The sequence below is a fragment of the Equus quagga genome, chromosome 4, assembly GCF_021613505.1.
Source record: "Equus quagga isolate Etosha38 chromosome 4, UCLA_HA_Equagga_1.0, whole genome shotgun sequence".
NCBI lineage: Eukaryota > Metazoa > Chordata > Mammalia > Perissodactyla > Equidae > Equus > Equus quagga.
Window position 1 is genome coordinate 113,518,499 of NC_060270.1, and position 18,159 is coordinate 113,536,657.

General features: G+C 34.5%; 1 protein-coding gene across 3 annotated transcripts in view; it reads left to right on the plus strand.

Moving 5' to 3' along the window:
* SCRN3 (secernin 3) overlaps positions 1–18,159 on the plus strand; it is a 34,513-nt gene that overhangs the window by 1,058 nt on the left and 15,296 nt on the right. For all 3 annotated transcript variants that reach the window (XM_046658683.1, XM_046658682.1, XM_046658684.1), the window contains exons 2-5: positions 1,432–1,600; positions 3,076–3,257; positions 3,824–4,023; positions 6,741–6,953. In XM_046658683.1, the coding sequence (XP_046514639.1) occupies positions 1,442–1,600; positions 3,076–3,257; positions 3,824–4,023; positions 6,741–6,953 (754 nt within the window). In that variant the 5' untranslated portion in view covers positions 1,432–1,441. The remainder of the gene's footprint in view (positions 1–1,431; positions 1,601–3,075; positions 3,258–3,823; positions 4,024–6,740; positions 6,954–18,159) is intronic.

An 18,159-nucleotide genomic window follows, 5' to 3' on the forward strand; every position in this document is an offset into this window, starting at 1 on the left:
ATGGGCTAGATGCCTTCCTAACTGGGCGGCATGTTTCCTGAGCTTCTCTACGACCTCAGTTAGACAGCTCAGATCACCTGGTGCAGCGTGATGGCTCTTAAGACTCAAAGGTTTTGCGTGCATGTGGCTGCTACTGCAGTAGGGGATCCACCAACCAAGTCCCCTCACCGAGGTGGTGGGTAATGTCAGTAAGCTTTTTGTGAGAAATTTACTCTTCTGGCAAATAATAACAGCTTTCATTTGAACGTCTGCTGTATTCCATGCACTGCCAAACGGTTTACACATTATCTTATTAAATTCTCATAACAGCCCCGAGATGTTTATTGATGAGGCGGGAGGCGTAGAGAGAGATTAAATAGCCTGTCAAGGTTTCACAGTGGTGGAACTAACTTCGTAACACAAATAGAAGGCGATCCAGAGTGTAAAGGTTGAAATAGACACAGAAAAGTACAGAAGTAATCATGACCTCTCTCTGTCACTGAGGAAAAGAGAAAAGCCCTTAGTTTCAGGCTGAAGTTGTTACTTGAGTCATTTTGTTTTCTTTTTAATGAAACATTTATTAGATTTGAATTTTGTTTTTAAGTTGCTAGTATCTGCCTGTGTAAAGCCATTCTGAGGTCTGGCTGGGCATTAAAAAATAAAGGAAAGAATTCTATAAACTCTATAAAACAATGTGTGCATTCTGGAAGCAAAATAAAAAGTTCAAGACACAAATGTTCTACTAAAATTGAGGATTTAAGATTTTCCAAATTACAGATGAAGACATAATCTTGATATTAAATTCTACAATCAGGATTTACAAGTTGTGTATGTGAACGTCCTCTTGGAAATAGCAGCAATTTGGAATTTTACTGACATCTTTTCGTATTTGTCTGATTCAGTGAGTTTGTTTCAAAATTTCAGTCTTACCAGTGTCAGTGTATATTCTTCTCCAGCTCAAAGGAGACCTCTTCTTCCTTGTTTTGAGGAAATACTGAATACATAATTCTGGGTCTTTTCCATAAGATAAGTCCCAGTGATGAGAATACAAAGATTAATAAGACATACTGCCAACCCCCAAGGATCTGCTGTCCAGTAAGGAGATTCATATATATTCACTAATATAGTAGAATATGTTCTTTATGACAGTAGAACTAGGTAGTGTTCAGGGAAGACTTCAGGAGAAATACATCGTGGAGGGTAAATTTGACCTATAGACTAGATGAAGGTACTTGTTGTTGCCATTTTCTTATTGATTATTGTAGTACAAGATTCATTCCCAAGTCATTTTCTTATTGAGTTTTGTACTATACTATATGAAGTTTAAAAGTTTAATGAACACCCTTATTAGATATGGCGATAATAAACTTGGTCATCAAGTAAAACTCTGTTTTGTATATACTTAAAAAATGTTGTTCTCTTTTTGTTTTGAAACTTCTGTATGATTTTTAGTTTTAAAAAAATGAAACCTTGTTCCTGTGACACTTTCGTGGCATTACCTCCAGCAACAGTTGATAACAGGATTATTTTTGGAAAAAATTCAGATAGACCCTGCGATGAAGTACAAGAGGTGGTTTATTTTCCTGCTGCAGTTCATGATAACCTGAGAGAACATCTTAAGGTAGGTGAAATACATGTTTTGTTAGCAATATGTTTCTTTAAAAATATCGTAAACAGTTATTTCTCTCGTTAGCTAGCTATTTGTCAGAGACTATAGAAGTTAAAAATTCAAGAATTTAAATTTGAAAAATATGTGAATCAGACGTCTGGTCTTCTATTTCAGTGATCTGGAGGAAGCTGAATCAACACCAATAGTAATTGTTAGTTCTTTGATCAGACATTTGCATGCCTACCATATGCAAGCATATGTTAAATAGGGCAGGGATTTCAAGCCTACTGTGAAGACTAGGACTGTCTTCCAGGAGCTTGGTCTAGTAGAGGAATAGGATGGATATGTAACTAACCCAGCTATACAGTAGGATGCTTTAAATGCTACATTTAAGTAAGAGCAGCAAGCTGTGACAGCAGTGGACAAGGAGAAATTAATTCAGAGTAGGGATCAAGGAAGGTTTCACCAGGAGTTGGGGTTTCAGCTGGAGTTTGATGGACAAAAAGTATTCTGATTGGTATAGAATAGGAAAAGTCGTTCCAGACTGGGAATAACAGTTTCTTATCAAAAAAGGTTTATTGAGCCCAGTGGTCACACTCTCAACATGGGTTTTATGCAATCATTTGGTAGGATACACATTAATTAAAGGATCCTTTAAAAAATTTTATTAAAAATCCATTTAACATGGAACTTAAAAGTTAACATATGCTTTTATTGCTAAGTTATATGTTTTTTAGATTTCATTTTACTGATATTCCAATATTAAATATTAGATGTTTTCTGTATACCAGGACTATTTTTTTCTTTTGCTGAGACTGTTTTTCATCTTGGATCCATTTCCCCTGTATCTCTTCATATTCAAATCTAGACTGTCCTGTCTAGGGTGGTTCTGATTCTTTTCACTGCTGTGGACATATCAGATGGATGACTTCCATATGTGACATGGGCTTCTATGCTAATACCCTTGTATTTAAGGGCTACCATATGGGACTTAGATCGTTAACCAAGAAACACTAGACATTGAGATTGAGAACTGCTTCCTTAAACTTCAACTAGCATACATCTTCTTCTACAAAGTGTTTCACGATTTTACAGCTAGAAACTCTCTCTCTCCTAAGCTTCTCTTAGCACCTCATCTTCACTTCTCTTCATGGCCTTTATACTTTATATTTTGTTGTATCTTAGTTAATGTACAAGTCTTAGTTTCTTGAAAGCAAGATCTGTATCTGATTCATCTTTGTAACTAACATATCTCTTAACAGAATGCTTTATAATAGGATATGCTTAGCAAATATTTGAATGAATAAATGGTTTAGGGTCAATCTGAATATGTTTTAAGGGTAATGCTTTTATTATTAAAAATTTAAATTTAGTTATATTTCATGTATCTCATAATGGTCATATCTTCTGATTGATTTTTAAGATTCTGAATTTTGAAAACTTTTCTTTTTTGGTTTTATGGTTGTTGCTATGACTTTTTTTTACAGTGTACTTACATAGAAATTGATCAAGTCCCTGAAACATATGCTGTTGTCCTTAGTCGCCCAGCTTGGTTATGGGGGGCAGAAATGGGAGCCAATGAGCATGGAGTTTGTATTGGGAATGAAGCTGTATGGGGAAGAGAAGAAGTTTGTGATGAAGAGGCACTATTAGGCATGGACCTTGTCAGGTTATTTTTCTGTTATATTTTTGCACTATAGAACTTATCTATATTTTAAATTTTGGTGTAATGCTTACATGTTTTATTTTTCTATTTTTTTCATTTTTGGACTTTGATACTTTATAGTTTGTGTAAAAAATGCTTCAGAGTACAAGCATGCAATTTCAAGACTCTCAAATATCATTAATTGGGAGAAGGGAAGGAGTTTCAAATTATGATTTATTGGAAATACCTGACAGACTTTATCACACTTTAATTTTCACAATAACCTCATGGGGTAGATGTTTTAATCCTCATTTTACAGATGAGATGCCTGAGGTTCAGAGATAAAGTAACTTGCCAATATATTACCAAGTTGGAATTTGAACATTGATCTGTTTGACTCCAAAAACTTTGTTTTCATGATTCCAAACTGACTTCAGAAGCAATAGTTGAAAAGTTGGATTTCAGTTTATCTGTTGATTTGAAAGTATTTTTACTTTGAATATAAATACAAAATCTCACATGCATGAAATTATTTAAGAAAAATAATGGAAATTTATTTTAATCTGAGGACTTTAATATTTTCATTTTAGGCTTGGCCTTGAAAGAGCTGATACAGCTGAAAAAGCCCTCAATGTCATTGTTGATTTATTAGAAAAATATGGCCAGGGTGGAAATTGTTCCGAGGGTAGGATGGTGTTTAGCTATCACAACAGTTTCCTGATAGCGGATAGGAATGAAGCCTGGATTCTGGAGACTGCAGGGAAGTACTGGGCAGCAGAAAAAGTACAAGGTATGCACAACTTTTCATGGTTTAATTTGTCTTACAATTAATAAAATACCCCCTAAATTGAAGATATTGCATGTAATTGTCTTTCAAGATTTATAATCCAGTGCAATGAAGGGTTGAACTGCAGGAGAAATGAAAAAATTTGAAAGAGCATACAGTGAAACCACTATAAAGAACTTTCTTGAAAAAAAGAAAAAGATAGTATCTCTTTTTCTCTATGTGAACATGAATTTCATATGACATATAGATATATTTTTTTTCTGTGCAGCAGCTCTTGGCTGTTTTTTAGTACTTTTCCACTTTTTAATAATTCCTTACCTTTTCTTCTTTTAACTTTGGGCTGAACTCCAAAATTTTATCATACATAGGTATGGAGGTGAGGAAAGGGGAATGGTGTTGGTGATGGGTGTCTGAATATATTGATATAATAATATATAATAAATATATAATTATAATATATTTATCACATATATAAATTTACATATTTATACATAAATATAATAAAGATATAATAACAAAATTTAAAGTTTGATATCATTGAGTAAAATAACCAATTTGACTGTTTTAGAATGCTTTGCTTTTTTTTTTCATAGTTTCGTTGTGATAATATATTCCTCTTATTTTTCAAGTGAGGAAATCCAGAGATGTGAAGTGATTTCTCAAGGCAATAAGTGAAAGAGTTAGAATTTAAATCCTTCCATTCTGACTCTCTGTTCAGCTAGAGGACAGCCTTGTGCTCAAGCATGATCACATAATTCCTATGTACTTACCTCCTGGATCTCCTAATTTTACTAGAGAGATAAGATACACATGTGAAAATATCAAATGGTTCATGAATGATACAGATACACAGATGCTGTGAACATTTAGAGAAACGAAAAGTCATTGTGAGCTGGAGGGGTTCAGAAAGGCTTCATGAAGGGAGCCTTGAACTTTGGAGGATTTGGATGTTAGTTTTCACAATAGGTCATTGCTAGTTGTTTTGAAGAACATTTTATTTTATATTTTTCATGTATGTTTATTAATATATAAAATTGAATTTAGACTATTTTTCTTATTGTGATCATTGGCCTGATTGCACATTAAGCACTTTTAATTTTCTTATGTTTGCTGTATGCAAGCAGGAAATGAGTAAATGTATTCTGTTGAAAAAGATAGCTCCACCTAGCCACCCAAAATGAGTACCTTCGTTGGGTCTAATTATCTAGCTGTAGATTAATTTTGTCCATGGATTCCTCTTCCTATTACTAAACGGGTCCAAGAACTAAATAGCTAAAGTAAATAGTAGGGGATTATCTATCAGATGGAAAATTCCTTTTCTCTATCTTTGATTCTATCATGACTTAGTCTAGTTTTTGTAATGAGAATATCCCAAGTGTGACTTCTTTAAAGTAATTTAATTGATTTCTACTTGGCAGACTGTCATTCTAAATCTGTTTTAAAACATCAATTTTCGTTTATTGTGATCTATTTCTTTTATTATAATCTCTTTAGAATAAGATTTTATGTCTTCTATTTTGTATTTTAGTTGAAAATTTTATTTACAACTTAGTGCCGTGATATTTTTGGAAGCCTTATGTTTCTGTCCTAAACTTATTTATGACTATTTTTTTAAAAGTAATTCATATAAAAGACTAATATTTAGAATATAAAGAACTCTTAAACTCAATAGTAAAAAAATCTGATTATAAAAATGGGCAAAAGACATGAAGAGACCTAAACTGATATACAGATGTCAAAAAAGCACATGAAATGATGTTCAGCATCCTTTGCTATTAGGGAAATGCAAATGAAAACCACAATGAGATATTACTCTACCTTTATCAGAATGGCAAAAATAAAAAATGACACCACCAAATTCTAGCGAGAACATATAGACTGGATCACTGATAGATGGCTAGTAAGAATATACAGCCACTCTGGGTAACAATTTGGCAGTTTTAAAAAAAGTAAACATGCAACTATCCAGCAATTGCAATCTTGTGCATTTATACCAGAGAAATAAAAACTTAAATTCACACGAAAAGCTGCACATGAATATTTATAGCAGCTTTTTCCATGATAGCCAAAAACTGGAAGCAACCCAGATGTCCTTTAACTTATGAATGGTTAAACAAACTGTAGTCCATCCATATCGTGGAATACTACTCAGCAATGAAAAGGAATGAACTGTTGATACACAAAATAATCTGGATGATCTTTAGAAAATTATACTCAGTAAAAAAACCCCAAAAGGTTATATACTGTATGATTCCATTTATATAACATTCTTGAAATGACAGTTATGGAAATGGATAACAGACTAGTGATTGCCTGGGATTAACAAGGGGGTGGCAGTGGGAGATAAGTGGGTGTGGCTATAAAGTGGCAATGTGAGTGATCCTTGTGGTGATGGAAATATTCTATATCTTGAATGTATCAATACCAGTGCTTTGGTTGTGATATTATACCATGTGTTGCCATTGGGGGAAACTGGGTAAAGGGCACATAGGATCTATTACTTCTTACAACTGCATGTAAATCTAAAATTATCTCGAAGTAAAAAGTTTAATTTAAAAATAATTAATTTATCTTTTTGAATATGTAATAGGTACACATGGTACAAAATTTTGAAGTCTATATTTATATTTAAATAGTGATTGAGAATCATAATGTACAGATAGATACATTATGTTAAATATGACTTTTTTCTCCCTTCCCCTGTTCTTCTTTGAAAATAGAGGGAGTTCGTAATATTTCTAATCAGCTTTCTATAACAACCAAGATTGATCGGGAACACGCAGACATGAGGAACTATGCTAAGCAGAAATTTTGGTGGGATGGTAAAAAGGAATTTGATTTTGCTGCGACATACTCTTATCTTGACACAGCCAACATGATGATTTCACCAGGCAGATATTGTGAAGGCTACAAGCTTCTGAATAAACACAAAGGTAATTTATCATTTAAACAATATCTGAATGAAAAATTATATTTTGTGTAGGTATCATGTGGGTGTGACAAAATCTGTTTTTTGAGGACTTATTCTTAGTAAAGATATAGTTTCATTAAAACTGAAAACGTTGTGATATTGTAACTTGTTTTTTGAGATGAGTGAATTGCTATATGATTGTGAGAGGGTAGTGATTCTTTCTGAAGGACAAGTTCAGATTCACAATCCTCAGACCTTTTATCATTTCTTACTAAGATTCTTAAAACCAAGTTGGGATTACTTTTCTTCGCAGAGTTCATTAGAATATGGAGATAGCCTTTTTTGATTACTACTGCTGCTTCTTTCATTTATCTTTTGATAGTATGCTTATTGGTTATTTTCTTATTACAAAAGTTATATCTAAAACTGGTTGAGAAGACAAACTGAGCACATGTAGGAATTCCCTGTTTCCACTCCAAAACTCTAGAAATGTTGAATAAAACATTTAAACATTAAATATATATATTGCTAGGTTCAAACACAAGAAGAGAAAACTACAGGTACCAAAATGAAGAGAGGACCCATAAGTATTAGCAAGATTTGAGGTGTCCCCTCTGCACACAGTCCTCCTCCTCTCTGTGTCAAAGGAGGGATTCTGGACTAGATATAAGCCTTAGGAGCTGGTTTTAACATCCGTGAGAATGTAAGTGTCTAGGTGAAAGACCCACTTGGGGAGCAGAAACTGGATTCCTTACCTAGATTACAAGTCTGAAAAATGCTACTCTGCTCCCTGCTCTGACTCCTATCCTGAAATTGAGCTCTCTGCTGTCCCAGGCTATGGGTCAGTACAGTTTCTTGTGAGAGATTGAACTCTGAGCTACATGTATTTTGTAGGCTCAGCTGGGGCAACCTGTACTGTGCTGAGAAACAAACACTAGTTTGGAACCAGTAAATCACACAGGACCCCAGCATACCTGTATCTCTTTACCCACTATGTGAATATTTGATATGAAATATTCAGATTTTAATCAGATTTCCTATCCAAATGGGAAATCTGCTATAATGAATCTGCATATAACTGCCATTGAAAACATTTAAGTTACATGGACTCAGATTAAAAGATGTAGTTTCTATATTTACTATGGGTAGTTTCTACTGTTATGTCCTTAAATGCACTGACCTTTTCTTCTGCATTATCTAATCTGCTGTTAATCTCATTTAGTTATATTTTCGTTTGAGATATTGTATTTTTCATCTCTACGTGTTCCATTTGGTTCTTTTTGTATATTTCCCATTTCTCTGTTCATTACCTTCATGTTTTTCTTTAAATCTTTGAGCATATTCAGCATACTTATAATAGCTGTTTTAGCATCCTTGTCTGCAAACTCCATTATCTCTGTAATTTCTGGATGTGTTTCTGTTGATTTAATTTTCTTCTGGTTTGGGGTTACATTTTCCTACTTGTTGACACGTCTAGTAATTTTTGATTGGATGATGGACATTGTAGATTTTATTTGTTGAGTTGGATTTTGTCCTATTCCTTTAAAAGATGTTCGACTTTGTTTTATCTTTAGTTAAGTTACTTATGGAACAGTTTCATAACTTTTAGGCCCTTTTTAAAGCTTTTCTAGGGTATCTCTTGTGTAGCTTTTATTCTAGGGCTAGTTTAGTCCCACTGCTAAGGGATGTGATCCTTTTGGGATCTTCACTGAATGCCCTGTGTACTAAATGAGATATTCTTACTCCAGCTGGTGGGAGCTCAAAGATTCCTTGCTTAGTGTTAGCTTTATGAACTTTTTTTGTGAGGAAGATTGGCTGTGAGCTAATGTCTGTTGCCAGTCTTCCTCTTTTTTGCTTGAGGAAGATTGTTGCTGAGCTAACGTCTGTGGCAGTCTTCCTCTATTTTGTATGTGGGATGCCACCACAGTGTGGCTTGATGAGCAGTGTGTAGGTCTGCACCTGGCATACAAACCTGCCAACCCCAGGCCGCTGAAGTGGAGCATGTGAACTTAACCACCACGCCCCTAGGCTGGCCCTTTGTGAACTTTTTTTACTTATAGTTCCTGGTAATTGCTTGTTCCTCAAAATTTGTTCCTTGTTTGGCCTTGTGGGGTTTCACCCTATGTGTGTGCAAGTTGGTATTCAGCCAAAGGCTCAAAAGAACCACTATACAGATTTCTAGAACATTTTCTTTGGGTAGTTCCTTCCACTCTGGTGCTTTGTTCTCCAAATTCTAGCCACTCTGGCCTCCATGAACTTCAATATCTGTTTCTTCAACTTGGAGTGATCTTTGGGCTGTGTCTGGGTGCCCCCTTCCTGCACTGTGGTCTGGAAATTGTCTCCAACAACATTGAGCACTGGAGCCAACATGATGGTAGGGCTTACCTTGTTTGTTTCCTTTCTCTCAGGATTGTAATCCTACTGTACCTGTTGTCCAGTGTCCAAAACCAGTTTTATATATTTTGTCCAGTTTTCTGTTTGTTTACAGTAGGAAGGTAATTCTCGGCCCTGTTGTTCCTTCATGGTTAGAAGCAGAAGTCCTATTTACATTATAGTAAGTGTTTTTTGTAGGAGAGAAGACAAGTAAGGGGCCGGCCTGGTGACGCAGCAGTTAAGTGAGCAAGTTCTGCTTTGGGCGGCCTGGGGTTCACCAGTTCAGATCCTGGGTGCAGACATGGCACCGCTTGGCAAGCGATGCTGTGGTAGGCATCCCACATAGAAAGTAGAGGAAGATGGGCATGAATGGTAGCTCACAGCCAGTCTTCCTCAGCAGAAAGAGGAGTATTGGCAGCAGATGTTAGCTGAGGGCTGATCTTCCTCAAAAAAATAAAAAGGAAGAGAAGTAAAATTTTTATCCAATAAGATACATTATTATTATGAACTGCACATCAGCACAGCTACTGTAAGTTCACTGAGAGTTAAATAAATAGGCATTAGTGTTTTACATGCTTTTTATTATGCAGAAGTTCTTCGTAGATTGTTATACAGGTTTTAAAACATTTTAGTAGTATTTGGGGAAATTGATTGAGTTTTTAAATGTGGGCTAGGAATACATTATTATTTTTCCCACTTAAAATAATGGACTGTAGGCTTGTGCTTTTCAGTGTCTTCCTGAACAGTTTAGATTCAGGGAAGGAGGATGTATGTATTTTAGCAATCACTCATATGGAGGCCTCCATTACCCAAGGCCTACAAAGTCTCTCCTAGAAGATAATTCCTTTGACAGTGATTTCAGAGAAAAAAATTATAAACACATGAGCAAATTCAGTCCTGAAGGAGGAACTATTTATACAGCAAATACAGGAAATTCACCTCCAAGGGACAATTAGAGCTAAATGAAAGAGGTTTAAAACAGTACAGTTGAAGTTTTCAAAGGTATTTGATAATATTAAGGAGTTATTTATAAAACCAGGTGTGATCATTGTATTTTGTTTATGTTTATAAAAAGCATTTTTGGGGCCAGCCCCAGTGGCCTAGTGGTTAAGTTCAGTACACTCTGCTTCAGTGGCCTGGGTTCATTTCCTGGGCATGGATGTACACTGCTCTGTTAGCAGCCATGCTGTGCTGGTGGCTCACATACTAAAAAATAGAGAAAGATTGGCACAGATGTTAGCTCAGGGCGAATGTTCCTCAGCAAAAAAGAAAAGAAAAGAAAAGTTTCTTTTTTACAGTCACATACTGAAGTATTGTGGATAAAATGATGACTGGAATTAGCTTCAAAATAATTTAATGGCAGGAATTTGATAACTGTTGAAGCAATGATGAATGTGTGAGAGTTCATTAGGCAATTTTTCTAAATTTTTATGTATGTGACATTTTCTATAATACAAAGTTAGAAATTGGGGCCAGCCTGGTGGTGTAGTGGTTAAGTCTGTGTGCTCCACTTTGGCGGCCTGGGGTTTGCAGATTTGGATCCTGGGCATGGACCTACACACTGCTCATCAAGCCATGCTGTGGTGGCGTCCCATGTACAAAATAGAGGAAGATTGGCACAGATGTTAGCTCAGAGGCCGTCTTCCTCACCAAGAAAAAAAAAAGTTAAAAATAAAATAAAAATGTTCAAAGATATAAAGGAAGGAATGAAATCCATAAAGTAAGAGTAAGAGATTATGGGAAAAAAAAGATGAATTTGAAAATTCTAAAATGCACAGAAATTCTAAAAGTGAAAAATACAGTCATTGAAACAAAAGTAACAAATGTTCAAAGTCAAGCATTTGGAAAATGCAGGTTGGTAAAAATGAGAAAAAATTCACTCATAATGAGCACTTAGGACTCACTCAACATTTAAATTTTTTTAACTGCAAAAGTAAAATGTGTCATTGTTAGCATGTATTGTTTGTAGCCATATTTCTTTTTTTTATAGTGGTAAAATTGGTATACAGCATTAAATATATTTCAGCTATATAACAATAATTTGATATTTGTACACACTTTGTAGCCATATTTCTATATATATATATATACAGCTTATTTTTAAAAATAAAAATAGGTCAATGCTGTATACTCTATTTTAATCCACTTTTTACTTGATGATTTAGTCCTTTAAAATTTACTGAGACTCATTTTATGACATAGCATATGGTCTACCTTGGTGTACAAAATATACAATTTGTAGTTGTTGGGTACAATGTTTTGTAAATATCAGTTAGGTCAATTAGGTTAAGATGGTTATTGTAATCATCTATGTCTTTACTGTTTTTTTCCTTATTGTATATATTCCTGAAAGAGGAATATGAAAATTTCCAATTATGTTTATGCAATTATCTGTTTCTCCCTTTAATTCTGTTAAGTTTTGCTTCGTTTATTTTGAAGCTCTGTTTTTAGGTGCATACACATTTATAATTGTTATACCTTTTAGTGAATTGGCCCTTTTACCTTTATGAAATATTATTTTTCATTGGTAATATTCTTTGTCTTGAAGTCAGTTTTAGCCCAGCCTTCTTCTTCTTTACAAGACATATATTTACCTATCCACTTGCTTTCAAACTTTCTGTCTTTATATTTAAAGTACATTTGTTGTAAAAAGAATATGCTTGGTTCTTTTTTTTTTTTTTAACCATTCTGATAAGTTCTGCCTTTTAATTATGGTGTATAGTTCATTAATGTTTAATGTAGACTGGTTCTTGTTCCAGATAAGATGGTTTAATTACACTCCATTGTGTCTCTCCCTGTGAATGTAACCAAAACCCTGAATACTGCATGGAGCAGCATCTGAAGACTCTTAAAAGTAAAAAGATACAGGCAATAGGAGAAAGAAATCAGAACTCAAAGTAGGAATAATCCAGCGTGAGTTTCATGGGTTTTTCCTTCCATATCACTCAGCCTGGTTTCAAACAGTGTGAATACTGGAACTGTGTACTGGGTGAGGACAGAAAATGGACCCAAAGCTTCATAACATGATGTTACAATCCAAATGATACCATCAAAAATTACTTAATATACAGAAAAACTGGAAAATCTCAACAACTTGGAAGGGAAAAGACAATCAACAGATACTACCCACAAGATGATCTGGATGTTGGGATTATCAGACAAACACTTTAAAGCAGCTGTTTTAAGGATGAATACTCTTGATATGAATGCAAAGGTAAAACATCTCAGTACAAAAAAGAAGCTATAAAAAAGAATGCAAATTTTATAATATAATTGAAAAACACAATAACCAAAGTAAACAATTTACTCGATGGGCCCAATAGTAGAGTGGAGATGACAGAAGAGTCAGTGAATTTGAAGATAGATCAGTAGAAATTACGTAATCTGAACAAAGAGAGAAAAAAGATTGAAACGAACAAAAAGAAGAGAGCCTCAGGGACTGAGGGATAATACCCAAATATCTACAATCTGTCATTAGCGTCTCAGAGAGAGAAGAGTGTGATGTGGAAAAAGTTTTTGAATAGATAATGGCTGAAAACTCAAAATGCCAAAAAACTTTACCTTACCGATTCAAGAAAGTTGGTGAACTCCAAACAAGATAAACGCAAAGAAATCCATGGCTAAATGAACAAACTGCTGAAAAGCAAAGACAAAGAAAACAAGTTTGAAAGCAGCTAAAGGAAAACACCACATTACTTACTGGTAAAAAAACAATTTCTGAGAATTTTTGGTTATAAATCATGCATGCCTAAAGGCAGTGAAACAACATTTTTAAAGTTCTGAAAGAAAAGATCTGTCAACCCAGAATTCTATATCCAGTCAAAATATTCTTCAGGAATGAAGGGGAAATAAAAACATCCTGACCTGTAAGAAAACTAAGAGACTTTGTTGCCAGTAGCCCTGCTCTAAAAGAAATGCTAAAGGAGGTTTTTTAGATAGAAGGGAAATGGTACCACAGGGAAACATGGAACTTTAGGAATCAAGTAAGAGCCACAGAAATGGTAAACATCTGGGTAAATATAATACTATGTTTCTCCTCTTAACATCTTAAAAATATGTCTGACCATTGTAAGCCAAAATTACATTTCCTGTAATACACATGATAACCACAATATAAAGAGGGCAGAACATAGGGACCTATATGGTGGTAAGATTTCTACATTCTACTTGAATTTGTAAAATATTAATTTTAGTAAACAGAAAAGTTAAGTATGTATATTGTAATCCTAGAGCAACTATTAAAAAAGCTACACGACAAGATATGGGTAAAAACCCAACAAATAAATTAAAATGGAATATTAAGAAAATATTCAAAAAGAAGGCAGGAAAAGGGAAACACAGGAACAAAAAACAGAGGGATCAAATAGAAAACAACAATATAATGCAGACCTAAAGTCAAATATATCTATAATTTACATTAAGTGTAAATCGTCCAAACACACCAATTAAAAGATGGAGTGTGTCAGATTGAAAAGAAAAAACCCAGGACTCAGCTATATGCTGTTTGTGAGTAACTCACTTTAAAGAGGTGAAATGTAAAAGAATGAAAGAGGATACACTGTGTAAGCACTGATCAAAAGACGGTTGGACTGGCTATATAAATACGGGCTAAAGTAGACTTTAGAGCAAGGTGGATTACCACGGAGAAGGAGGGTCATTACAAAATCAAGAAAGGTTCATTTTACCAAGGAGATGTAACAGTCCTAAGTGTATATGCACCTAGTAACAAAGATTCAAAATACATGAAGCAAGAACTGATAGAAGTGAAAGGAGAAATTGGCAATTCCACAGTTAGAATTGGAGACATTGTTCAATACTTCTTTTTCGGTCATCAGAAGAACCAGTAGACAGAAAATCATCGAGGATTTAAAAGAACTGAACAATACCATCAGCCACTGGATCTAACTGATATTTATAGAATACTCTAGCCAACAACAGTGGAAAACACATTCTTTTCCAGTGCACGTGGAACATACACAAAGGTGGACCATATCCTGGGTCATAAAATAAATCTTCATAAATGTAAAGGAGACGTAACAAAGTATGATTTCTGGCAATAATGAAATTAAATTTGAAATCAATTCCAGAAGGATATCTGGAAAAATCTCCAAATTCTTGGAAATTACACAATACACTTTTAGTCTGTGGATCAAAAAAGAAGTCTCAAGGGTAATTAGAAAATATTTTGAATGGAATGAAAATGAAAATCAACATACCAAGATTTATGGGATGTAGCAAAAGTAGTGCTTACAGGGAAATTTATAGCATTGAATGCTTATATTAGACAATAAGAAAAGTCTCAAATTAATAATATAAACTTTCACCTTAAAAAAAGAACAAAATAATTCCAAAGGAAGGAAATAATGAAGAGCAGAAGTCAATAAAATTGAAAACAACAAAACAGTAGAGAAAATCCATCCGACTAAAAGCTAGTTCTTTGAAAAGATAAATAAAATTGATAAACTCTATATCATTGACAAAGATTGGCAAAGAAAAAAAAGGAAGAAGACACAAGTTATGTGTCAGGATAAGAGATACCATTATAGACCCCACAGACCTTAGGGGGATAATACGGGAATACTACAAACAGCTCTAAGTGTATTCAGTAACTTAGAAGAAAAGAACCAATTCCTTGCAAGCCGCAAATCACCAAAACTCACCTAAGAAGAAATAACTCTTGTTTCAGCAGACAGTTTAATTGGTTGTACTCAACCTGCAAACTGTCCCCTGGTCGGCAACTCAAATTTCTGTTCAGTTCGTTGATCTTTAGCTGAGCTGCTTGCAGTCTGCCCCACATGTGCTGATTCATGAATCAGATGGAGATTTGGGCAGAGTTTTTTTTTTCACGGAATTTGTGGGTTCCTCTCTCTAACATTCTCCCTTACGGGATTCCCCCTTCACTTCCTGGTGCCTGTGATTGACTTCCAGTCCTCCGGGCCAGAAAGACCAAGGTTTACCTGCATGGTATTGCACAGCATTGACTGTGGCCTTCCCTCAGGCTAAAGCTGTAACAAAAATGCGAAACTTACCCTGTGCTTTATCCCATCTTCCAAGTGTCACCTCCCCTCCAGAATTTTCCTGTTTTTGTTCACTGTAAAGAGCCTTCAGGTAGTTGTTTCCTGTATTTTGTCTTGAGTTTATAGTTATCTGAGAGAGGGTTGATCTGATAGGAGCTTACTCAGTCAAACTGAAAGCAGAACTCCTTCCCGTGTTATTTAATATTCCATGACATTATTTTGCTTGCAAAAATAAGTATAACCACATGATTCAAAATTCATACATAAGAGTATACAGTGAAGTCTCTCCTTCCTACCCTGTGCCTAGACATTCAGTTCTTTTTCCCACAGGTAATTCCTTATATGTTCTTCCAGAGATGATGTATACTTAGTGAAGTAAATATGTAAATATGTAAAATTGTCCCTCAGTATCTGTGGGAGATTGGTTCCAGGACCCCCGGCGGATACCAAAACCCACGGATGCTCAAGTCCCTTTTATAAAATGGCATAGTATTTGCATATAATCTATGCATATCCTTCTGTATACTTTAAATCATCGCTAGATTACTTCTAGTACCTAATACAATGTAAATACTATGTAAGTAGTTGTTACACTGTATTGTTAGAGAATACTGACAAAAAAATGCCTGTATATGTTTAGTACAGACGCAACTGCCATAGGCCTTTTAGTCTGCAGTTGGTTGAATCCATGAATACAGAACCCGCAGATACAGAGGGCCGAGCATATTCTTTTCTTTCTTTTTTTTACAGAAATGATAGTATGCCATACACACTTTTCTGAATATAACTTCCTTTTTTAAAACAAATTTTTTAAAGTTTTTATTTTTCCTTCTTCTCCCCAAAGCCCCCCGGTACATAGTCGTGTATTCTAGTTGTGGGTCCTTCTAGTTGTGGCATGTGGGATACCGCCTCAGCATGGCCTGATGAGCAGTGCCATGTGCGCAGGCAGGATCCGAACCAGTGGAACCCTGGTTCGCCAAAGCGGAGCATGCGAACTTAACCACTCGGCCACAGGACTGGCCCCTGAACATAACTTTTGTTTAGTTAGCAATACATAATGCAGATCATTTTATTTTAATACGTATAGAACTTCCTCCTTTTTTAACAGATGCATAGTATTCTATTATTTTGATATCTTGTTTATTTCTATATGGTTTATTTTAATCATTATATAGTAAAGATTGAATTATCATACTTTAATTAGCAAATTCTCTCTTATTTAGGTTGTTTTTACTTTTTCATTACTGAAAATTATGTAACTTGTTTATAGCTTATTTGTAGTCACATTCGTGATTATTTTCCTAGAATAAGTTCCTAGAAGTAGACTGTGGGGTCAAAATATATACATGTTTTTATTTTTATTTATTTATTTAAGATTGGCACCTGAGCTAAAATCTGTTGCCAATCTTCTTTTTCTTCTTCTTCTTCTCCCCAAACCCCCCCAGTACATAGTTGTATATTCTAGTTGTGAGTGCCTCTGGTTGTGCTATGTGGGACGCCCCCTCAGCGTGGCCTAATGAGCAGTGCCGTGTCCATGCCCAGGATCTGAACTTTCAAAGCCCTGGGCCGCCCAAGCAGAGCACACGAGCTTAACCACTTGGCCATTGGGCTGCCCCTATGCATGTTTTTAAAAGGCTTTTGAAACACATTGCAAGATGACCACCAGAAAAGTGGCATCAATTTAAATTTCCACCAGCAATATTCAATGCCCATTTTCTAATATATTTATCAATATAGGATATTATTTTTGTTCAACCGTGATAAATTTTGTAGGCAAAATGGCATGCTATTATTTTAAAATATACTTCTCTTATTAGTGAGATTAGACATATTCTTATCATTATTGAAAATTTGTAATTTTTAAACAAATTACATGTTTATTAATATATCTTTTTCCTATTTTTATATTCAGTTACTATTAACTCTTAAAAAATAACTTCTAATGTGCCTTTGTCCCTTTGGTTCCAAATAATTTCAGAAAAATAACTTTTATTTAGAAGATTACTGGGTGGCACATAACTGCTAAAAGGGTCTTCCATTAATAAAAATGTGTGACTGATATATCCTCTTTCACTTGAAGGATAAAATAGTTCTATAAATCAACCAGAAAGCAACTACTCAGAGATCAATCAATCAGTGATTGATATTTGTTTCCCAGATATTCATTAAACAAATTAATTACATGATGGTTACTTGGTATGGCAGAAAAAAGTTCGTGACAGAATGTTTTTAGAATCCTTGACATCATTGTTTTCAAAGTACTGAATATCTTACTTATATTTTAATTTCCAGAAGAATGTCTTATCATTTGAAAAATTTTCTACAAGTTTTCTTAGTTTATCATTTTATAAATAGGTTATTTAAACTTTTAAAAATGGGGACTGGTATGTAGAAAATGCTAAAATATGTTATTCTAAGGATTTCAATGTTAGATGTATTATTTGTAACAGTAGACACAGGGGTAGAAGTTGCAGCAACACCTACACCCATTTATTAAAAGCATATCAAGGGCTAGATGCTGTGGCAAGTGAATACGTTATCTTCTTTAAGCAACCGTGTGAAGTACGTATTATCTTCATTTTACAAATGAGGAAGCTGTGCTCTTCGTTTATCTCCTCTATGAAACTGAAAAAAATGGACTCGCTTATTTGTCTTTACATTTCTCTCAGCACCTATTTCAGAGTCTTGCACTAGTATGTTGTGTATGCTTAATAAGTGTTTTTGATTAAATTAACAAAGGATTGTTAGTTGAATTAAATTGTAATTTGCAGATAGTTTAAAAAAGATCACTGTTTTGTACTTTTTTCAGTAAACTTAAAGACTCAGTCAGGAAATTAG